At 38.8% G+C, this 23,975-nt stretch overlaps 2 protein-coding genes and 1 long non-coding RNA gene across 3 annotated transcripts; 1 reads left to right on the top strand and 2 right to left on the bottom strand.

Moving 5' to 3' along the window:
• Window positions 1–21: 21 nt before the first annotated feature.
• LOC112564601 lies at window positions 22–4,038 on the bottom strand. Its single transcript, XR_003099246.1, has 3 exons — window positions 3,826–4,038; window positions 1,705–1,957; window positions 22–134 (listed from the first exon to the last, which is right to left on the bottom strand). It is a non-coding gene; the product is annotated as an uncharacterized LOC112564601 (long non-coding RNA).
• A 13-nt stretch (window positions 4,039–4,051) lies between these two features.
• LOC112564599 (erythroid differentiation-related factor 1-like) lies at window positions 4,052–17,973 on the top strand. Its single transcript, XM_025239526.1, has 22 exons — window positions 4,052–4,132; window positions 4,758–5,000; window positions 5,539–5,602; window positions 6,058–6,186; window positions 6,646–6,708; window positions 6,938–7,014; window positions 7,275–7,398; window positions 8,589–8,710; window positions 9,224–9,335; window positions 9,602–9,749; window positions 10,168–10,385; window positions 10,854–10,958; window positions 11,236–11,412; window positions 11,789–12,113; window positions 12,508–12,708; window positions 12,969–13,175; window positions 13,405–13,622; window positions 14,473–14,631; window positions 14,882–15,034; window positions 15,508–15,658; window positions 16,291–16,546; window positions 16,781–17,973. Exons 2-22 carry the CDS (start codon window positions 4,765–4,767, stop codon window positions 16,935–16,937), a joined length of 3,402 nt encoding a protein of 1,133 aa, XP_025095311.1. The 5' UTR covers window positions 4,052–4,132; window positions 4,758–4,764; the 3' UTR covers window positions 16,938–17,973.
• Window positions 17,974–19,069: 1,096 nt separating this feature from the next.
• LOC112565208 (pendrin-like) lies at window positions 19,070–22,789 on the bottom strand. The gene is made up of 3 exons (XM_025240537.1): window positions 22,052–22,789; window positions 21,516–21,773; window positions 19,070–19,926 (listed from the first exon to the last, which is right to left on the bottom strand). Exons 1-3 carry the CDS (start codon window positions 22,643–22,645, stop codon window positions 19,156–19,158), a joined length of 1,623 nt encoding a protein of 540 aa, XP_025096322.1. The 5' UTR covers window positions 22,646–22,789; the 3' UTR covers window positions 19,070–19,155.
• Window positions 22,790–23,975: the final 1,186 nt, after the last annotated feature.

The raw sequence follows: 23,975 nt of genomic DNA, 5'->3' as shown, positions 1-23,975 counted from the left end.
GTATTCTGGTGTAGATATTGTTTGAATCTCTGGGTTTTAAAATATTGCTCAGTATTCTCTACCTTGTCTCTTATTCTGAGGATGAACTCGACTGGGCGTTGTATCCTGCAAATTTTCTCTTCTGTTTGCAAATCCTGCAACAAAGATATATATGGCTCAGAAGTCGGCATCTCTGTGTGTATGTGATGATAACATTTTGAAGATTAGAAAAGGAACACACGCACACACACCCTCTGCTTATCTAGCTCTTTTCTCTAGCTCTCTCGTTTTTCGCTCACTTTGCGTCTCTTTCTATAGCCCTCCACTTTGCTTATTTTCCTCAAGTAATCAGAGCAAAAAATGTAGCCTTATTTTTACAAGCAAGTTTTATGAAAGTTTTTCAACCCCTTGCTCCAAGGAACCCCTACTGAAACTTGTGTCAGCTTTATGGTTGGCTGGGGTGAGGTAGAACGTTATCACTGGAATAATGTAGGAATGACTGAGGTCTGGTTTTAGGGAAACATCAACAGAAGGGGAGAGGAAGAAATAAAATACGAGCATGGTGCCAGGCTGCTTTGTACGGAAAGAAGCAGATCGAACTGTCATCAGTTGTACCCTCATTTCCGGTCGACAGATCTTCATACTGATCTCTGCCAGGCCTAAGTGTTTACCATTGTTCTGGGCATGGCCTACCCTGCAACCACGAAGATGGACGAAATGGAAGAAGTCTACGGTCGTCTGTGAAAGATTATAACGATGACTGGAATGCAAATATGGGCCCAGACGCTTACCGGCCCACGTGCATATATATATATGCGTACTGCCTCACCTACGTGCATGCGTGCTGAAGAACAATATCAGCATATCTGCAGATCATCGGTGTTATCGTCGAGCAGTTCTCACGGCTCCACGAGGTTTTGATCGCATCAACATTGACGCAATTTGTGACGTTAGCGGCAACTTGACATCTACCCCAGCAAGATAAAAACTTACCTGTCAGATCAGAAAATCGATATCGGATCAAGGTCAGTTCGAGTTTACGAGTGTTATGGAAAGTCAACCAGAGTGAATGCGGGCACGTTTTCTTCTCAGACTTCAACAAATATTGTAATTTTGTGGGTCACGTCGGCATGGCCGTGCATGATATCTGACACGTTCGAGCTGCCGCTACTCGCCAGTAGGTGTTGAGATGGGACTGAAACTGGAGCTCGAAGCTGCATGAGTTTTCGCATCATTAAGCAAAAATGCTGCTTGGCAATGCAATTCAGCAGCGCATAAACGATTTTCTCTTAAATCAATTTAAAGCCTTCGTCGTTATTTATTATTAAGTTGGAAGATTCGTACAGTGCTTCCCCGAAAATAAGACCGGGTCTTACAATAATTTTTGCTCCAAAAGAGGTATTAGGGCCTATTTTAAGGGGATGTCTTCTTTTTTCATGTACAAAAATCTATATATATTTTTAGTACAATCACGTCTTCTTTTTCTGGAACATTGTCGTAACTCATAAGTTATTTATTTATATGTTAATATCATTACTTTATAATTGAATATGTCCGTCTTGTGTTTCAACAGACGAATGAAAACCTCTTAACTGAGGTATTTGGGGTAAGGTTTATATCCCCATCATCCTGTAAAGTATAAATCATTCTAGGGCTTATTTTCAGGTTATGTCCTATTTTGGGGAAAACACGGTATTAAATGTGCACTAAGACATTAACGCCAACCAGGTGTCACTGCATTCATTTAGCCTGATCCTGGGTTGATTTGACTTTAGATGTTACAGCACTGTGGTCAAGGGAGGATGTTCATGGCGAGGTCGATTCGACTCAGACGGGAGGTCAATATGGCTGGCGTGATCTGGTCTGGGTTAAAATGACCGGCCTCGTTCACTGCTTTCTCAGTTGGTTGTGCTTCATGAACGGCCCTTCGCAGAAATCTCGTGTTGAAAAAAATTATGAACGGCTGTTTCTCCTCTGTCTAGAGCAACAATAATGGCGTAATAAGCATGGCCGAGTAAAAGCTAAAACGACAAAGAAAAGCATACTTTCAACATTGAAATAAATAAACTTTAATTTACAGGTGCTGTCGGAGGTCATGGTTCCTGGAATGAAAGCCAGACTGGTCGATTTCCCTATTAAGACCCATCTCAGTTACAAACTGATTTTAATGGATTTTAGCAAGTCTTAATAAACTCGGAGGGCTGCTGTGTTCAGGTACCTTGGTAAAGTGATCGACGGGAGGCTCTCATTTAGTGATCGCGTAAACCAAGTGTACAAAAAGGCCCAGCAGCTGCTGTACCATCTGAGGAGACTCCGCAGCTTCAATGTCAGCTCTGGGGTGCTGGAGACTGTGTACAGGTCTCTTATTGAGAGCATCCTCTCATTTAACATTGCTGCCTGATATGGTCACCTCCTCGTCAAAGACAAGGCAAGGCTGGCCAGAGTCATCCACCAGGCAAATAAAATTATTGGTATATCACAGCTGCCACTTTCTGACTTGTACCTTCATGCAGTCAGAAGGATGGCACATAACATCATTTCGGGCCTAACGCACCCTCTCCATCCCAACTTCCAGCTGTTGCCCTAAGGCAGGCGCTATAAAGTGCCACGTGTACGGAAAGCTGCCTACCAGAGGTCCTTCGTGCCAGCAGCCATCACCATCCTAAATAAAGGCACAAGGATTTAGGAGGAATCAAACAGTCTGAAGAGAAGAGGGTGCTGACATCCATTATCAGCCATCACCTTGTTGAATGTGCTCTCTCTTTCGCACAAAAAAGACGAGATCTCAATCTAAACAATCTAAAAAATGAAATGCAGGGATTTCTGTCACAGGCCAATAGATGACATAGATGGCAATTTGTAATGTTGTTTGCCTGCAGGTGATGAACAGATAGTAGTGATTATGTGTGCGTTAAATGTCTGTAGGAGTATGTATGCCTGCCCGTGTGAGCAAAAGAAAATTTTCTGTCGTGGGGTATCCTCGACAGACAATAAAGTCTGATCTGATTTGATTTAATAAACTGCTTGTTATTATTGCCGGGTTTAAAGTTAAGACATGGTTCAATAATTTGCTTAATTAGAAGTTAAAAGTGTTTACTGAACGTCAATTTTTTTGGTCACAACTTAATTTATTTAACAGCTGGCAATAAGTCATAAGATGACCTCAGGGCTGAAGCGCGGGGCCCCTTCGAAAGCGGGACCTGGGGCGGCCGCCCCATTTGCCACCCCCTAACGCCGCCTCTGGGTACACGAGCCCCGAGTGTATACTTGTGTAAGTGTCGTATACAATTTATAATGTCCCTTCGACTAAATAACAGGCTTGAGGGGGCCAGCTCTCTGCCTTTTCTTGTTGGATTTGTTGTGCTCGTAGTGCTTATTATACCGATCGGCACTTTTTGTTTTAAGACGACATCTGCATGTGTTTGACTGTTTAATTGCCTGTAGCTTTTTATTTATTCCTCTGCTAATATTAATTAACTCTCTCATCGCCGTTAATATCCTAAAGCCATCACAGATTCTTCATTTTCATTAATCGACACTGGGATAGACTTTTACATCAGTGTCCAACAGTCATCTGTTTCACCATTGCGATCATCTGGATATTTCCCTGACGTTTTCATCTACGTGTTTGATTATTGCTCTATTAATTATGCTCCAGTTCAATGACCGTTGCATGAACTGTTTCATCGACATCTTGATCTATGAATGCCATCCGGCAGAAGAACAAACTGTCATTCCCATTAACTTTACAGACCCACGGGAATTTTATCTGTCTTGTGTTGTTGTGTTTGTAATGTTCGGAGAGCCTGAGTTTAGCTCATACCGTTATTATTATATTATACGTACGTGTTCGAAATCACCTCGAGGTTGAAGCACGTCCCTTCCAAAATCAACATCAACAATCATTATACGTCTGTCTACATTTCAAACTATTTTATGTAAGGTTCAGAATATTTCTTGTTGAATTTCTGGTTCCATATACTGTCAGACAATAAGTCATGAATCCTTTAACGGCTGAAAAAAAATATTCAAAATTGAAAGAAAAAAGAGTTCTAGAAGCTTCGTCTGTTTGTTTGCCAGAGTAGCTTCCCCTGAGAGTTGTTTATGTACTGCGAGTTTGTCATCTGTTGTTTGGAAAGCTAAAATATTTCTGGTAAAGTAGTTTGTACTTCGTTTTGAAATACTTATTGTGTTAAGATCGGCTTCTATAAGTTTTTTTCAAACTATAGAGTGATCAGTATTGTATTATAATTATTACTTGTAATTGATTGTGTAAAACAACGTCGGTAACAAAGAAGTGCGAGGCTTACCTATTAGAACCATTTTTATTGGGATTAACTAGTTATTGAGGTTACTGCAGCAGTAACATATCTCAAAATACATGTTTAATAAATGCGACACAAAATTTTAAGTGGTCTGCCGTTGCTCAAAATTAATCTTTGAAGCAAGAAGGCGTATTAAAAAAATATATATTACCTTTAATGGTTCACATGCAGTATGATTCAAATGGTCTTAGTTTTTGGGCCCGACAAAGTCTGATTAAGCGAAAGTTTATGTGGAAATTTCTGGCGGTACTGTGGGAGGAACCATCACGTACAATTGCGATGGCGCTGCTTTTTTTTTTTTTTTTTTTCCCCTGTCGATTTAAATTGAGGTATTACTTAGTCAATGATCTTGAAACTAAAAGCACGTACTACTTCTGTGCAAAATCCTAGTGGCTTTCAGCACGTTGTCTGCCTTATAGCTTTAAAAAAACTTCTGCATGTTGTTATTTACAGATAAATCATGAATTCTGAAGTATTGCCAGCAGAGAACCAGGTAGCCCTATCACCAAAAAAGGAGATAGTCAAGTCCACTGCAGTTGTTGAATGGTCAGCCACTCGTTTTCCTGTTCAGTTTTGCAAACTGAGTCTCAACACCAATATTAATGATACACCAGCCAATTGGCTACGGAGCCAATCATCTGTGGAGCAGCACCTCAGAGACCTGACTTGGCAGCGAGAGCGTTCAGAATTTTCCAGGTGCTTTAAAACTATCATAACAGTGACATAGACTAACATTATCTCATTAAAAAGAACCTTCCCATTAGCTTTCAAATATGCTTATGCAGATCTATTCTACTTTTTTTAATATAAGGGGGAGAAGAACAAACTAAGACTATATTTTCTGTGTTGAAGAACTGAGGGCTTGCAGAAAAAGGTGGGGAAATAGTGCAGAAAGCAACTGCTAGTGAGTAAGAGTCCTAAGGAATGTTTAAGTTTTGAGGGAGAAAGGAAGGTAGGCCCCAGGAGAGTTCCTGAGAGGTTTTAAAATTTATCTCCCATTTTGCAGTTGAATAAAATAATAATGTATTTTTTTTTAATTCAGAATGGGTGGGGTCATTCCATTCTAAGGAATCATGTCTAACAGAAGAATATTTAATTTTTTTAAATTTCTTTGATAGATATCATCTTCATTTTTATGTCAGATTATTATTGTGGTGAGGAATAAAAGCAGCATAACTTAAAAATGATGTTGCAGGAAAAGTAAAAATTGTCTTTGATCTTTTATGTTAACCAGTTTTATGATGGCCAACTCCTACCCAGACTATGCTGGTGAAGTGGATGTTGTCTCAGATGCAGAAGTAAGTAGTCAAATAATAGCTGTACTGAAGTTAAGTTACAAAGTTGTGTTGATCTAAGTTATTACGATACAATATGTCAATCTGGTTTATGTAAATTCAATATCATTCAATCAGTTAGACTAGATGTAAGATACATTTTATGTTGACAATATACTGTTAGTGTTGGTGTTAGCAATGGGAGGTAAGTTTTTATGCTGCAGCTGTATTCTTAGAACGTCTGTCTGTTAATTTATTATAAAACAGTTTGTCACTTTAGCTACATGATAAGCTTTAAGCAAGTCTTGATTCCAGAAGCAAGTAATTAATGCAAAGATTAGTTGCTCAAACTGACAGCGAATTTTTGAAGTCCTGTCTACTTTTTGTTACTATTTAATGTAAATGTCATACATTTTTATATAAATATATAAGATGTGTAGCATATGGTTGAGGGCTATTTTAAATACTCTGCATGACAGAATATTAAAAAGCTGTTGAAGATGCCATTTCTCTCAACATCCCACATCAGCATCATGGTGCATCGTGTGGGACGCACCCTGCTGCTGGATGATTTTGATATCCACAAGCATTTGCTTCGTAATGAGTCAGTAAGTAAACCATAAACTGTTATTTATCTTTTCTTCCCATAAGCCATTCATGTTTTATTTTCATATAATTAAGTGGTAATGACAACTTCCTCCAGTTATTTAGCTTGATTATACAAACTATGTATATTAAAAAAGAATTATTCATCAATGGAATGTATTACATTTTGTCAAATTGTCTGAATTATTTTGAATAATTATGCATCTTTTAGGAGCTTGGAGGGATTCTTTCAACATTTCTATTTCCTTTCTATTTATAGCAAATAAACATCCAGCATTAAAATAGTATAAAAATATTGCTATGCCTATTAATCTACCTAGTTTGGTGTATTTAGGTCAAAATGAAGGAGTAGACATATAGTATAGACAAACTACAAGCTTCTCAAGTTCAGTGAATGTTGTAGTCAATGCAAAAGAAAACCATTACCTAGTAGCGTACAATTACTTTTGTGTTATTTGCAGGAAAACTGGTCTTGGATGCGGCAGTTTTTTAAAGACACAATTTTAAAAAATGAAGAAGAAATGGTATTCTGCATTTATCCTATTTATTTTTTCCCGTATATATACACTAGCATTCTTTTCAGCTACAAACTTACATGAATTGTGGTTAAAATGTAGTAGCTATGAGAGCTTCTGTGTTGGATTATGTAGAAGGGTGTTTAAAATACTTTGATTCAATAAACTAATTATGTGTCTATGAAAATTTTATGGAATGCTTGTTGAATTATTAAATGAATCTGCATTTCATTTTCAGAACTGTGTACCACGTAAAACCAAGAACCAAGATGTGATGCAAAACCGCATTATGTATTCTAAGTTTCTATACCATAGGTACGTAAACTTATTCTCTGTTCAGAATGCAAAGTAAAAACAAATGAACACCATTTTTCACAGTATTAATTGCTTACTTTTTCATACACCAATTGAACGTAAGGTTTTCAGAATAAATATTTTCATTAAAAGCATGTTTTGTTGACAACTGTACTTTCAGACTGAATTAAAATTTAAAAGCTATTTTATCGCATTTAAAATTAAAATGGTGATTTTTTAAAAAATATGTCCTTTCTTTATTTTGGGCTTCTTTTTTTAAGTGTAACAGGCAGCAGCAGCCAAGAACTAGAGCTCTCTCATGTGGACAGAACGCATCAAGTTTCTCCAACGCCAAGTAATCAGCTACAGCACTTTGTTGCAGACCATGCACCTAGCATAGACACGGTTTGTTTCTTGTTTGATTAGTGTTTTTCATGTCAGCCTTTTCATTCTAGCCCATTATCATCTTATTTCACACCTGGATCTTGGTTGATGGAGTTAGTGCAATAAGCATTACCTTTTGTGCTGTGAAAACTTTGTAAATTTTGTTTTTTACCAGTGTAGAGTGTTGTTACATCAGGAAATGTTTTTGGAATATTGGAATACCATGTATTATCAAGTTATAATGTTTTGGTTTTGGATAATGGGTATAATTATCAGAGAATGCTAACTCTTACGTTACTTTAAGTGACAAATATATCTATATAATCTATATAAGTAATTTTTAACATTTTTTGAGTATCGTTGACAAGGCCACTTTTGTTGCTTTATAAGATGATTTTGTTGCTTTTGTTGCTGGTTACTATCACTGGCACTGTGGTAATGTTTTATCAAGCAATTGGGGTATCAGATTTGTTTCAGCTGTTGATTTTGTTTTGGATATTTTGCCTTTCGTCACATTCATTCTCTACAATTGGTTGTGGACAAGATAAAGTACTTACAAAATCTGATCTAAGGAATAAGGATTAAGATATATCGCTCATACATACATATAAGTACATTTAAATCATACCATAATGTGCATACAAAATGTCTGCAGCAGTTATGGTCTCTCTTGCATTGAACCCCTCTTCATCAGATCCAGAGCTCCAACAAACTTGGACACAATAAAAAATGTCCTTAATATATAAAAATTTATTTAGCTGCAAATTTATGATGTTACTCAACAAAATATGTTTAATTTGCATCACATGACATAAAAGCAAAACAATAATCTGAAAGCAAACTTACAAAAATATACAGACTCACTTTAACAGGTTTTCAGGTGAATAGAATAAGCTGCTTTAACATGTCTGTTCAGCGCTTCACAAGTTAAGTTTTGTCAGCTTATGAAGAAAACCTGAAAATGAACACTAGACGTCAAAAACACTGGCTCATGGCTTCAGCCCTAATCTCCTAAATTGATACTTTTAAAGCCCTTCAAGGATGTCATTACAAAAAATTTTTAACAAAAATGCAGTCATCATCAGACGTTACATCCATGCGTGTTCTCCCATGACAATTGCTCATCCACCCACCTTTTCCTGTTTTCTCTGGATGTCCAAACAGCAAGTTTTTTCACACTTTTGTTGTTAGATCTAATGATCATATTGCAGCTTGGCCGTCAGGAGTTCAACAGGCAGGCTCTCTGGACATTTGAGGATATCCGAATGCTGATTGGTACCGACTTACCCATTTTCAGTGTGGGTGATCATCCATGTGTCAGTCTTCGATTAAGGTTCAGTACTGTATTTAAGACATTTTAACATAATAAAAAAAATATATATATAATATATAAGTAATATAAAATTAAATTTGCAAACATTCTATGAAAATTTGATTTTTATATCATTAAATTTACATGTAAAAATTATAGTTGAAAGTCCTGTATATTTGTATATCTCTTGTGATGGATTGCTAAAATTTTATACAAAATGATGAGACTTCATGTGCAGACCATTTACATAAGTTTTATGTTACTTCATTGAGATTTTGAAGGAATATTAAATGTCAGAATACTACTCATTTGGCCATCATGCACTCAAGCAAGTGTTAAGCACGGGAGATCTTGGTATACATGCTGGCTGGATTGACAAGTGGGAGTAAAAAATAAACTATGGACAACAGTGTTGACCAGAGAACAGATTGAAAAAAAATGATAAAGTAGTTGACATTAATGAAGTGCAGATAACAGCAAAGTGTCAACCAAACACTGTCACATAGTTCTAGCAAACATTTTTATTTGTTGCAGAGATGCAGCACAGCCAATCAATGTGGTGACAGGGCTAGACTACTGGTTGGACAACCTTATGTGTAATGTTCCAGAGGTAGCTATGTGTTACCATGACAATGGTTTTGTTAAGGTGAGGCCTTTTTATGTTTCGAGAGTAGACAGATTTCATCTCACTTGTTATTTATCTGCTGTTGTACATTTACCGGGTCGGGTAAATCGTGGCCTTTTCTTTACAAAATTGTTGCGGATATCTGTGAAATTTTGCAGTCTGCTGTTATGATTACAGACGGAGAAGAAGGTCATGATTTTTTTTAATAACTACATGCATCCAATAAATGTAAGATTTTCTCCAAAGTTGTTTCCATCAACAATTTCTGAGGTTGTGCTTTATTTCAGAAATATGAACTGATCAAAACTGAAGACATCCCCAAACTAGAAGGGTCAAAATTCGACCCTCAACTTGTGAAAGACATTGCTTGCAACATTCTTGCATTTCTTCGTAACAGTGCTACAAAGGAGGGTCACACATACTGGCTGTACAAAGGTGGAGATTTGGTATAAAGATAGTTAGTCTCCTGCGGTGGTTTGGTTTTATAAAAAGGCTTATGTTTTAAAGGTTTATTTTAATCGCAAAAGTGCAATATGAAGATGAGTATGCACTATCTTTGCTTTTTAAGTAAATGCAAGGCCTTCTTTTTAGGAAAGAAACTAGCTCTGTAAAGATAGTATGCAAATAGCTGAAAATTAGTTGCCTTCAGTTACGTTTACTGTAGCTGTAACTGAAACAAGCTTTCTCGTTCACTTCAGAATAAGTTAGGTCACCAAGAAAGAGTAAAATAATGTTTGAAAAATGTGCATATTATTCCCTTCTTTAAAATGACTTGTCTTCAATACTTTGAGCTTGTTTGTTCGGAAAAAAACCCAGAAGATTGTCAAAAGTTACTTCTTCTTGTGTGCTGCAGGCAAGAAGTCAGGAGTAGTCAAGTTGTATGACCTGACTGAGCTGTGTGAAGGCAGTGTGCCACAAGAGGGCACCACACCATTTACAATGCCTGTTGGCATGCTTCTTTATCGTGTGGCTCGCCGAATGCGCCAGACTAGTGACCGCTTCAAGATTGCAGAAATCAAGGCATTGTTGCAGAACTCCTTAAGACTTCTGGATGAAAACAAACATGGGCAGGTAAACAGAGACATTCTTCAATATAAAATGTTCTTCCACTGATGTCTTCATTTAGGGTGCAGACTTAGTTCTACAGTCATGTGCAATGGAAATACATTCTGAGAATGCTTTCTTAAGTGATTTTTGTTATGGTGCCAGCATCATAGTGTCCAGTCATGTGCCTTATAACATTTCAGCCAGTAACGGACTGTGTATATGACAGACGAAACATTGTGGCATCTTTTACAAATTTATTCCCTTCTCTCTCTTTGTCTTTTGTTAACTTGCTCAAATATACATAACCTGTATGCATGTGCACAGCACATGAATCAGCACTTTCCCTAGAAGCATATTTCTTTAAATAAAATTTATGTTAAATATAATCATGGGTCATTGTAATGACTAATTTAGTACCTTTGTCATTGTTTTCTGTTTTGTTTTGTCTATTTTGGTGACAAAATTTGAATATCAATCCTGCTTCTGTTTCAGGTCTGTACTTCATCGAATTACCTGCTTTCTGACCTTTATGTACCTGACAGTTGTATCCAGAACAAGTGGGTTGTAGAAGAGACTACAGAAGACTCCATTGAAGAGGTATTGTGTTTCATCATTTTATTTTTTCCATTATGTGTCAGTAAGAAAAGCATTGTGCAGTACACTGTTCCTTGTAGCTGAGAATTAGACTTGCACCTTTTCTTAATCATTGAGATGTGTGTACAGGGAGGAGAGCAAATGCAGTAACATTGAGTTGCATCTAGAAATAAATTTGATAGTCATTAGATGCATGTATACAAGCATGAATGATTGTTAAAGTCTTCACAGGAAATCATTGTAATGTCAAATTCACAAAATTGTAAAATGTGTGGTCTAGAGTTCAGAGTCTGATGATGAATCTGAGACAGAAGATAAGGCAGAAATGTTAGTGGAAATCAAGTCACTGTTTCAACGTGACTTCTGTGAAAGCAAACGCCGAAAGCGTGTGCAACTGGAGGGCATTAATGGTACACCTGATGAAAGATGTAAAATTGGATTGCAGTATGTACGAAAGGTGAGCAGTTCTTAGAATAGTGAGATGCACTTTGTTTTGCTCATGGTTGAGATTTACAGCTCACACCTGCTAACACCTCCACCTTTATGACCAGTGTATTATTGTTTAATTTATTATTATTGTTGTTGTTTTGCCTAATCTAATGATGAGGTTATATCCACAATTGGAAATAAATTAAGTTACTGTTTTAATCTTTCATGATGATGATGCTGATAACATTGATGGCTATGTAGGAAGTTTGTATTTATTGCAGTTAAACACTTATTATGAATTTGTGCTGACACATTTAACAGCACCTATTTCCATTTTAACACAGTGGTTTAGTAGTACTGTGTGTTTTGTTTATTGTAATGGAACATTTTTGACACCTTCACAGGGCTTGGTCTGTCTGGAGCGGGATTTGCAGATTTTGAATAAAAAGCGACCAAGCAGCAGCTTTGTGGAAGAGCAGCAAACATGTGACTCTAGCAAGGCCATCCCTTTGAAATATGAACCCATCCATAAGGGAGGCAATTTTCGTGATGAATCCCTGTGGCAGCTATCCACACAAACCTCTTTCAGGGGAAGCTGGCATCAGCTGTCCAAAGCACTTCTACTAAGGAAAGCTTGTATGGCAAACTATGTATTAGCTGCAGAATTCCTGGCTAACCAGCAGTATGGTTGCTCACTCAAACATGTTCGTTATGCCATCCATTGTTTTGGTATGAACATTACAGCTTGTCCTAAACCAAACTGTTTAATAAAATATAAGCAGTTTATTAATCAGCTGAATTTTTGCAGAATTTATTAATTATTATAAATTTATTATTTTGCAGTTTATTAATCAGCTGAATTTGTTGTAACATGTTTTGTTATAGCTTAAAGAGCCACAAAGTGTGACTCTCTAAGCTATAACATGCAAACATGTTACAACAATATGTTTATTTTACTTTTGAGAATAATTAATTTGGAAGAAGTACAGCTATTGGACCAGGGGATTCCAGCTTTTAGAAGATGATTTTTGTGCTGTTCTAAGTTCTCAGCAAGAGATGACAAAGAAAATTAGCACCAAGTTTAATGCAGTTGAGACGGTGAAATGTAATCATCATTTTGCAGAATCCATGGCTCGCCTAATTCCCAGCAAGGAGAAGGAGAACAAAGAACTACTGATGCTGCTTTTCCTGACTGCAGCAGAATCTCGCTATTTTCTTGGAATTAGTTCAAGAGGTTTGGATGAGCACCAGCGAGGCTATGATGACATGAATGAGGATGACACATATATTCTGGATCGAGCCCAAAGTGTCGTCCCAGTGCCTGGTATGATTTTTTGCCCTTAATATATATGGTGGAAGCCCTTTGCATGCCTGAGTTTTTGTGTAACAAATTTTCAGGTTCATAAATAGACCATTTAGTAATCAAATATATCTTAGTCATAATTTTGATGAATGTACATGCTGTCATCACTACCGTCACCAGTCAAATGTATCATTGTCATCTTGGACTTTGTTTAGTTTTTGTTTGTTTGCTTGTTTTTTTGATTGTTGGGGGTGGGTTTTTTTTGTGTCTTGCATGCTTAGAGATGGCATGGGTGTCTAAGTGGACGACAAATCAAGTGGAAAACCTGCAAGACAGTGTGAAATGCTTAGAGCGCATCACCATCTTGGCACACTCAGAGCAAACTAAACACAGATCAATGCTGATGGATGTCGCCAAAAAAATGGGCAGCTCTTACAATGAGCTCGGCAAACTTGCAATGGCTCGTGCTGAATTACTGCTTAGGAAAGGTGAGATCATTGTTTGCAAATTTAAATAATTGACTTAATGTGAATTACTTTTTAATGGTTTACATTGCTTTGTTAACACGAAGGGATGGTGGTATTGTATAGGCTTACATACAAATGCAGGCATACAAATATACATATAGGCACTATGCTAATGATATAATGCATCCCATTAACAGCTGTAACTGTTGCAGCATGCTTTAATTAGTCACATAGATTTTTAATGTTGCAGAAATGAATTTTGAAACAATGAAGGAAGTTTGGTCACAAAGCAAGTATTTTTTTGAGCGGGGTGTGGAGGGGTTCCATGACATAAGCGATGCCAAAAATGAAGCAGTAGTTCAGTGTAACCTGGCCAGACTGCACCGCCTAGCAGCTCAGGCGCACACTTGTGAGATGGAGAGCTGTGGTGGGCAGTTCACCTCAGAAATGCGCCATCATTTAAAAGCAGTGAGTGGAGACATTATAATGCATTTCCCTTGAGAAATCTGGTTCTCGTTACTCAAAATACATTCATTGCAACAACCTTAATACTTCCACTTCTGTCCCTTCAGTTCCCCACTTCAGCATCTTCTGTGTGAAACTTTTATGTCAGATCACTGTTGTCATCATTATAATGTTTCTTTGTTGTACATTTCTGAAGTCTATAAATCTGCATAAAAATCAAGCAACGCACAATATTTTGTACAATATGTTAATTCATAAGCTTGCTCTTAGATTGTTTGATTAGATGTGATCCTCTTGTATTTTTTAATTAAAGGTATTTTAAAGGCAAAGTAAAACTGCTTAGAATCTCATAAAGAGTAGGATCAGTTTGAATCTAGTCTATTTTCGTGTCTGTTCATGCGGAAAAAGTTAATTGTTTTATAGGATGTTATATTTTATAAGAGAAATTAAATGGGACTCTTTCATTTGATTCAACGAAGTCTCGTCCTCTGATGACGTCAACTCGATCCCAGTGTGAGCTTATGTAATGATAATGTTGGACGTTGCTCATAGCCATCTTGATTGTTATCACAAATATATATCACTAATCCAACTAACAACACACCACCAATCACTTGAGTTAAAATCGTAACAATGATCGACACTTCCTCTCCCTCGATGATGACAAACAGCATGCCACAACCTTATCACTGCCCTCACAGCCTTTACTATACCTTTAATTGATATTCTTTTCAGAAACATACGTTTTTATACAGCCATCTGCATTATCCATCCAGTGACACTTAGATGTTGAATAAAAACTGCACACTTCAAACAGCTTTTAAAGGGGAATAACTTGTTTTCTTCCTGCCAGGCATGCTTGTGCTTTGAAAATGCACTGAAATGTTTGGGTTCCACCACTAAACATGGAGATTTTCGCAACACCGTTTTGTGGGACTATTCAACATGTTATGCACACATGGGCATTCTGCTGCAGGACTTTCCACCAATAGCCACAACAAACATACAAGAGGTAAAGCTCAACTCCTGATGACTTGGCCTTTCAAACATCGTGACAGTAATTCTAGTTTTACATTTGCATTGAATCTTGACAGTAATTCTAATTTCACATTTGCATTGAATCTTGCATATTTTTTCATACTAGAATTTGCTGTGTTTTGAAGAGTCATTAGAAGTTCTTTACTGAAAACATTTTTGTGACTTTTGGTATGCATAGTTAAATATCAATAAAGTTTAGCAAGATATTTGTCTTGTCTTCACAGATCGCTCGAGAAGTGATAGATCTGTTAAGTCGGTCCATCAAATTATGCAACCAGATAACAGTAGATTCAGAGAACAAAATTTTATGTCCATACCGTATTGCAACCTTAGAGAGACGGATAGCCTCTCAGCACTTCAAATGCTTTCAAGATGAGGTAAGTCAGGTTAAGTAGAAAGTGCATTTATATTCATCATTGTGTCTGGTCCCCAGTCAAGAATTTTTTTGATTTGGAGAGGGCTGGAAGAAGATTATTTATCAGAAAGTGAGAGCCATTTTGGTCTTTAGCATTTGCAGTTTGTTTTTCTATGCTTTGGTTGGATGTGTTGTTCAGTTTCCAAAAAGCAACAGAAGAATTGTTCTGGTATCAGAATAATTTAATGTAACTACAGTTTTAATGTTACAGTATGAACTCTGTAAATGAGACAGAAAATTGGCTATCAAGAAATGATAAAGCTCCTTGAGTTAATTGCAATGGTACTAATATATTTAGAAGGATGGTGCTTACCCGACATGATGTGTTTATCATCTGTGAGCATGTGTGTGCTTAGACATTCACTAATATATAAGAAAGTATTCTGGTAGTGAGACAAGGCTTTTTTCTAAGACATTCTTTCTTTTCCTTATAAGAAACAAGAGGTGAAGAGAAAACACTTTGAGTCATGGGCTGAAAACAGTTACAAGCGTGCGATCAGTTTGTTTGCAACATCTCCAGAATGGGCCTATGAGATGCTGGAATGCATGACAGAGAGATTGTGTCTACACACTAGCATCTTTCAAAGTAAGTTTTTTCCCTTTTTTTTTTTATTCTGTAGTTTTAATGTGTTAGAAATGTTATACCATGAACTTGTATTACAGGACTGCTGGCAGACGATTTTTACCAGTTAACTGCTAAAACGAGGCATGAGACGACAAAGCTTCCAGTTTATTCACATTTCAGATTAACTACTAAAACAAGGCATGAGACGACAAAGCTTCCGGTTTAGTCACATTCTTTGTTACAGCTTGCCAGGACTAACAGCGGAGAACTTCGAAAGAGGCTAAACGTTGGTCTTGGCGGACAGACGGCAATCCACCTATGCACGTCCATGGTTATACCTTGCATAGAATGGGCAGATGAAGACAATTCAATTATGATTTTTGATAACTTTATGTCTGTTTTACATTGTTGCTCCTTTGAAACTGGTCTCCAACATATGATCTGAAGGATTTATTAATAGTTTATAAGACAAGATTTCAGACAGCTCAGTTCAACCAAAGAGGAAATCAAAAGTGACCACTGCTATAAGAGAGCTTAATCCAGGCCACGGTTACGAGTATCATTACATTTTCAAAGATGTTTATTAAAAGATGATTAAGTGGGAAATTTATGACTGTGTTCATAAAATTTATTTATTTTTTGTTTTTGGGTAGGCCAGGATAAAACTGCTGGTGTCAAGAAAGAAAAAATGCTGGAGAAACTGCTGATCTCAGTCACTGAATTTGAGGCCCCTTTGAAGAATTTGTCTGAAGCTGTCAATAAATATCTGCAAGGCAAAGATTTCACAAGTGCTGAGTCAGAAGTGGGGGAAAAGAAAGACAAGTACCTCAAGCTAGCAGCCTACTTGCTGAGTAGCATCCAGACTATTCTTTTGTGGTGGCTTCAATGGAGCTGCAGCAGTAAGAAAAAGTAAGTCTTATTTTCAGAAGGTTTATTCCAGGAAATACTCATTTCATGGAAGGATGTTCATGAAGGGCTTGAATGATTTTGTAAGAAGTTAGTCATAAGGTATGGATCAAAGGGAAAACTGTATTCTTTGCTTATAGAAACTGTTTGGTTGTAATTTAGGGGTTAAGATTTGATGCATATTGCATATTTGTTGGCATCTCTCAAACATCAAATAATCTTGACTTTTGTTGGCAGGTTGAAAGAGTGTACAGATGAGACAAGGACTCTTAAATCATTGTATAACAAGAGTTTGCATCTGGCCAAGGAGGAGGGAAAGTGTGTCAATAGATTAAAGCAGTTGTTAGAGCTGGTGCAGGACATAAGACTTTACTATAAATCCAATTTTCAATGATGAATCTTCTTTTGAAAGTAACTAACTAAATGTAACTACGACAAGGTGCAAAGGAAAATTCTTCTTTATTATAGACTTTCCAGTTATAAGTTTAGCATGTCATCAGCAGTCTGTGCTAAACACCAACATCAGACATTATTTTATACATATTGCCATTATCGATGCCCTGCCACTTGCCTGCCCATAAAAGGTCCCTTTACAAATTTTCCTTGATTACCACAGAGACATTTCACCATTAGAGTGTGTTCTGCAAAGACAGGAATCATTCTTTCCGACCATTCTTTTAACAGTATTACTCTCAAAATTGTCTTAAGTCCTGTTAGAAATAGTTGGTCAAGCATTTTTATATCAGGTTATGAGGCATTGCATTAGTGTATGTTTATTTGTACAGTCGTTGTTTACATCTCATGTTTTATATAAATAGATTTTAAGTCTCTTTGTGCTTGAGAGAGAGTGTATGTAAAAGAGTGAATGTCCGTGCACAAAGCTGACAATATGGGAAAGAAAAAAGTCCATAAATAGAAGTTGGTTAAAATATTAACAGCCATAGCATCAGGATATGAAAGTTTACAGGTTAAATTCTGCTTCAAGAAATTTTAAAAAGATTGAGACATTTTGTAATTACTAAATTTCCTTAAAAATCAGCTATAATGTTGCTCACCATTACATAACTTTATTGTAAGCAAAGCACTTAAAGCAAATTTTTAACTCACCAAGCTCTATATTTTATTCACAATATCCAGACATTATTTCTGAGTTATGTGGTAATTACTTATTTGCTTACATGAGTATGATCCAATTTCTATCCACATCATAGATTTCACGTAATGATTTTAATTTAAAGATAGAATATGATTTTGCTACTGTTTAAGAACTTTAAGGATGTGCTTTGTTAAGTGCATTTGGATTTATTTATTGTGTATTTTTGTGAAAGATGGATGCACAGCATGAAGCAGTGCCTGAATATTGAGAGAATTAAGTGTATAATTTAAATAATTATTTTAACTAACTAAAATTAAACCAGTCATTGAACAGATTGTGGTGTTATTAAATATTGCTTTGGTTAAAATGTGGCTCTTAACTCTTAATAAATCCATACATGGCCAGACATCAGATCACTTTCATGCATATCAGAGTTCTTGGCCAAGAACAAATATGAAAGGAAGGAAAATGGACAAATCAAATGTGTCCTAATTGAAAATTGCACACAATCTTGTCTGCATACATCCACACTGTCTTGTATGCAGACTTTTAAGACAAGAGTTCTAGTAAGAGAGAGGAACAATCAGCAGTCTTCATGCAATAACAGACATGAAACATGGATTTGACAGTGGCACTTTAATGATCAAGATAAAGCGCAGGTTAATTATGTAAATTAAAGCAAACATCAACACAAACTGATGTATTATTATTCTCCTTCATGTCCCTCTCAAAAAGAATTACAAAGAATTCTGTCCTGCCAAAATAGCAATTATTAAATGGGCACGCGAGCTTTACCTAACTGCAGCAAATGTTAAAGTTTATGACAGAATTAAAGAGGTAGGAAAAAATGCTGAGAAGGCTGAGTGTGACTGAGATGAGATCTTAACATTCTTGTAGGGGCGCTACACACAGACTTTTTGAAAATTATTTTATTTCTCTGTGTGTATATGTATATAAGGACTGTTTTAAGATAACCAAATTTTTAAAAATCTATCGGCGCCGTTTCATAGACCTTCATTGGTAACATAGTCTTTTGGAAATGTCTCCAACTAGAGATAAAAAGATACCTAATCTATGAGGTAAACGTAAAGGCTGCAGACGAAATAGGATAGACACTGTCTTACACTTATAATTGCTGCGTTTCCCTAGACACAGTGAATCAATTAACATTGACGGGTCCCAATTGAAGCTAGTTTTCTCATTTTATTACATCAACAATGGGAAAATGTGTGGGTCAATTTATCCAATGTGAAATCTTGCTCTGCTCAAACTACCAAAATATTTGACGAAGCAAGTGCATGACTCTTTTCTTAGAACCATTCTCTACTTACCACATTTTCTTGTGAAACCTACATTCTCCAAATAAAAGATGTGCATCTGTTCACCAGTGGCTACCATCAAGTCCTATTCTGTGTAATGCAATAACGCTGTTGTTTGTTTTTTATTGCACGACTCACCCTCGCTTCATAGGTACAACCTCTGGACACTTCAAACTGAACGCGGCAGTGGGCTGCATTTATGAGAGGTGTTCAAACACGGCTTCAGTGGTGACGAAGATAATATCTCGATGCTTCGACACAAACCCGGCTGATTTCAACTGCCCCAGGCATCTTGTCGGCACGGCAGCGATGTACACATCGATTCCCACAGAGTCGTATTCAGCAATAAGAAGGTTCAATGCTTCTACACCCATCTCGTCTACGAAAGTCACTCCGGACATGTCTAGAATGAGTTTTCTGACGGGCAGCATGCTTTTCTTAAGGGAAAGTTCGTCCGGCGTAGGCCTGTCAGCCTGAACTTCTTGCACTTTGTCCACGTCAGCGGGTGTGTCCTCTGACCTCGACTCTACGTCTTCACGTGATTGTGACGAGAACACGACGCTGAGCTCGGTTCCGCCATTTTGGTCGACTATCTCTTCGACTACCAGTTCGCCTTCTTGCTTCATATTGATGGGGTTCACTCCAGTTTTCTCGAAGATGGAGTTAATCACCATCTCCGCGTTTGCGAAGAACAGTGGGCCATTGATCTTGGCGACCCTCGTTCCTGCCATGTCTTGTTGCGTGCGGTACTGCCCCTTCGGCCGCCACACCCTTGAGACGCCCACCCGGATTTCTTCGACTACGTCAACAATGTGCACCTGAGAGCGGACGAGGACCAAAACCACGGAGACAACGACCCCAACCAGGAGCCCAATGTCCACATCAAGGACCACCACGGCGACGCAGGTGACACACCATACAACCGCGTCCACAGGCGATTTTCTCCAAAGGCTTCGGACAGTGAGGATCTGCGACAGAGAAAAGAGAAAAGCTTTTTCGTGGATGTTTCCCAACAAAAGATCAGAAGTGAAACAAAGGTTACATTACGGTTTAAATCATGTTAGTCCCTTTGTCAGAACACTAACGGAGCGTAAAGCACTTGAGGTCAAAACAGCGAGGATTTGCTGTCATGCGTTCAGATCTCGTCCCGGGCACTGTTCTTTCTCTGCATTCGGTACATGTTTACAGGATCGGCTGTACATTTTTTGATTCACTTTAGTTTCTACGTTTGTATTGTGATTACTGTATAGGTAATGCGCTGAGCGATCTTTATCATAAACCATATTTTTCTGATTTTCCCATGAATCAGATCTTTAAAACAATGATAAAGTATTTCAGGGTTATACCAGGGCTGCAAGGACTTTGTTTTCTGTTCCCAGTTGGTTTAGTAGGTAAGTGGCTTCCACCTGGAGGTGGCTTTGGAGTAAACGCGGTTGCGAGCGCGCCGCCTCTTTGATCGAGGTGACACCATCCTTAGATTGTATGTGAACTGTGCATCATCCACCCCCGCGAGGGCTATCTCCTTTATCTCCCGTGCACTCGACCACAACTAACTTACTGTTATTGCTTAATGTCGGACAGGCCCGGGCTTGTCATAGTCGTCAAATTGAAATAATCGACAACCTAACAATGTCAGACATAAGAATGATAAGTTGGTCGGACAATGAAGACTTTCCTACCACTGATAGCAGCTCTCAGTAGTCAAGCGGGTCGGACATTTATTTTTTTTAGTATTTTAGTGAGTGATGTTGGACCTCGTTTCTGTTTGCTGGTGCCTCCCGATGAGACTGTGTAATTTTTTATTCAGTCTGCTACTTTTTATTTGTTTGTTTGTTTTGCTGAATCAAGGTTGTTTATTCACATGCTGACGAAGTGTGCATTGCCTTAGTTTTTACTTCACATTAATTGTGAGAGACAAGAGCAAAAAAAAAACTGAAAAAGAAAGTTATATCGGGTAATTCTCAGTTGATAAATCATACAGTTCTGTTGAACAGAGGAACACATGCGTGAAGCTTATGTCATGACATTCTTTTCTCCTTCAGTGTTGACCTATATAGATAGAGGTCAGAGATTGCAGAACTGGTGTTCATTATTTCAAGTAGAACAACGAAACAGATGTTGTTGCTAGTGGAGTTGCAAATGATGTGGGAATAAGACTCCATTTGTTTTCACGGCAATTGTGCTGAACTGTTTACAACCCTTAGTAAATACACGTAAATAAAAACATTGTGTGGCACAACAGTGGCATGCATCCTTGGGAAATATTATTGGGCTATTAAAAATAATTGTGCCTACCAGCACAGTATTCGAGTTAATACGCACAAGTGCTCACCTAGCATCTACCAATGCAAACAAAAATTAAAAAATGCAAGTTACAGAAATTAAAAATTAGAAAGTTCGTGTTACGGAAAAGCAAAAATTAAAAATTGCGAATAAGGATTAGAAAATGTATGCAGAGTTTACTATTTGAACTTGTACAGAAGTATATTGGAAGAAACAGATCGCTACATCAACAGACAGGTACTGTTAGACGATCATTGTCCACTAGTGGTCTCACCTTTAAGATCATGGCTCGCAAGCTGACCACGATAATGGCCGAAAGGACGCAACCTGGCAGGTGATACAGGTAAGGGCCGAGGACCATGATGACCACGAACACCAGCGCTGCGGCGACGAGGGAGGCGACTTGAGTGCGTCCCCCAGCTCCCTCCTGTACCAGGCTGCGGGACATGGAGCCGGCGGCCACGAACCCAGAAAACACGGAAGACACAATGTTGACGACCCCGCAAGCGAACATCTCCTGGTCTGCATCCACCTGCCCAACAAAGGTGCTGAAATGCCATGCACGTCACACGCTATAATCTCAACAGGTGAGATGTAGGGATGGCAGGTCGTGAGGTCTAGCCGACTAGGGATGAGGTGGCTGCAGTGATGCTGCGGCTGTGTGTGAGTGTTTTGTATGAGTGTATGTTTTCTGCCACCGGTCATTGGTGTACTCTTCACTCTTCCATCTACATCTGTCTAAATGATTAAACAATAATTTAAAAAAAAATTTAATACTTTATGAATGCGTTTTACACAAGTTCGGCTCACCTTATAGTTATTTTTCAGTGCCAAGATCTTCGCCATGGCCACACTTTGGGCGTAGCACACCACCATAATCGCCACGGCGTCGGTAACGAACTCCAGTCCGTGCGTCACTTCCGGTATGCGTGGTATCGGCACCCCCGTGGGAACGTCCTTGACCACGCTTACTCCGTAGTTCACGTGCAGGCCGGCGAAATACGAGACTACTGTGGCACCCACCACCAGCAGCAGATCGATAGGAATGGGCACTTTCAGCCTCGCCTTGTAGCGCTCGTTGACGAACTTTTTGACGAGGTAGACGGCGAGGATGCTGATGACGGAGACGATGAGTGTTGCGGGGTTGGTTCGGTGGATGTTGGACAACACGGCGACCCACGTGCGGATGACTTTGAAGGAGCCGTTGTAACGAGGCACCCGCAGACCCAGGAGAGTCCGGACCTGGCTGGTGCACACGTGGATGGACGCTCCCACGGTGAAGCCGGTGATGAGGGAGTTGGAGAAGAACGTGGCCACCTTGCCCAGCCCCAGCTTAGCCAGCACTGCCAGCGCCAGCCCGCCCACCAGGGTCACTGAACACGCCACGCCCAGCTTCTCCTCCATGCTGACTCCAGCTGCCCAGGGCGATCTGTCTCAGTCACGTTCTCGAGCAGCGAAGAAAATTCGCTCGAGTTGGTGAACATCTGAAAAACGTCCGACGATGACGCGAAGACAGTCGCTGACGACGAGGAGACCGTAGTGTTCTCCTCCACGCTGAGAGACAAAGTGCTGGAGGGGTCTCGCTTTTCGGGAACGCTCGGGACTCGAAGGTGTCAAGGACAGAGCCGATCATGATGCTGAGGACAGCGATAGGACCCCAGGACACGTGATGCGAAGTGCCCAGCAGAAAATACGTGAGAGACGCGAACAAGCAGACGTAGAGGCCCGTGATTGGCGGCAGGGAAGCCAGCAAGGCGAAAGCCATGCCCTGAGGTATCATCATGATGCCTGAGGTCACTCCGGCTATGAGGTCATTCAGAAGGTCGCGCTTCAGGCGATAGTTTTTCAACATGAGCAGAAACGGCAGGTTTGTACTATGATGGTCCGAACAGAAAGTCGGCTACAACGTTTAACCAGCTGTTCTCGGACGAGATCCAAGCATCTTTTGTCCTCCGTGAGAATTTTGTATGGTGTTTTCGAAGGCCTCGATCCTGGAAAGATCGACGTGGCTGCTAGAGTTTTGCAAGACATGATTCGTTTCGCTGGCCTCCTCCCCACCAGAAATGGCTTCCTAGCTTGCTTCTCCATTTCCCGTCAGGTTGTATCGATGGCTGCTGTTTCAGTTCCCTGCGAAAGCTCAGCTCACCTTCACCCTGCCAACAGACAACATTTATATCTTTTACGGGAAAATGGCGGCGATTTGTGCACGTTGGCAGCAGAGATAAAGAGTGGGCTCGATTTCATTTTATTTTATTTGGATAGAAATGATAAGCTCGAAAGTGAACAGTCAGTTTTTTTCGGACTGTTACGCTTTTATAGCGTCATAGTTTCAACTGTTTAGCCGACATGCAAAAACCACTAATGCTTCTATTGTGTATTTCTTTAGTTTTCAGATACCCGTGTTTTCCTTTTTTGTGGGGCAAATGACATAAAGGTTTGACTAATACAAACCCAAAACCTTACCTGGCGTCTCACGAATGTTCATGGTCCTTGACTGACAAAGTAATTGCTGATCGTAACACGACCCATAAACGGTAAGTGGTGCAGTGTTACAGCCGACTATACATGTATATTTAAATACCTGTATATAGTGCTCTACATTGAGTATGACTTATGTTGTTCTTGTTTTATTGTTTTGATGGTCAGTGATGTGGGGTGTGACTGTCATATGCAGACGTTTACAATGTTCTCTCGCTCACTCGTGAAGAAATAAAAAAGGTTATGCTTTTTTTTT

Source organism: Pomacea canaliculata, linkage group LG5 (genome assembly GCF_003073045.1).
Source record: "Pomacea canaliculata isolate SZHN2017 linkage group LG5, ASM307304v1, whole genome shotgun sequence".
NCBI lineage: Eukaryota > Metazoa > Mollusca > Gastropoda > Architaenioglossa > Ampullariidae > Pomacea > Pomacea canaliculata.
Note: the sequence above shows the minus strand (reverse complement) of the source record. Positions and strands in the feature narration are given on the sequence as shown.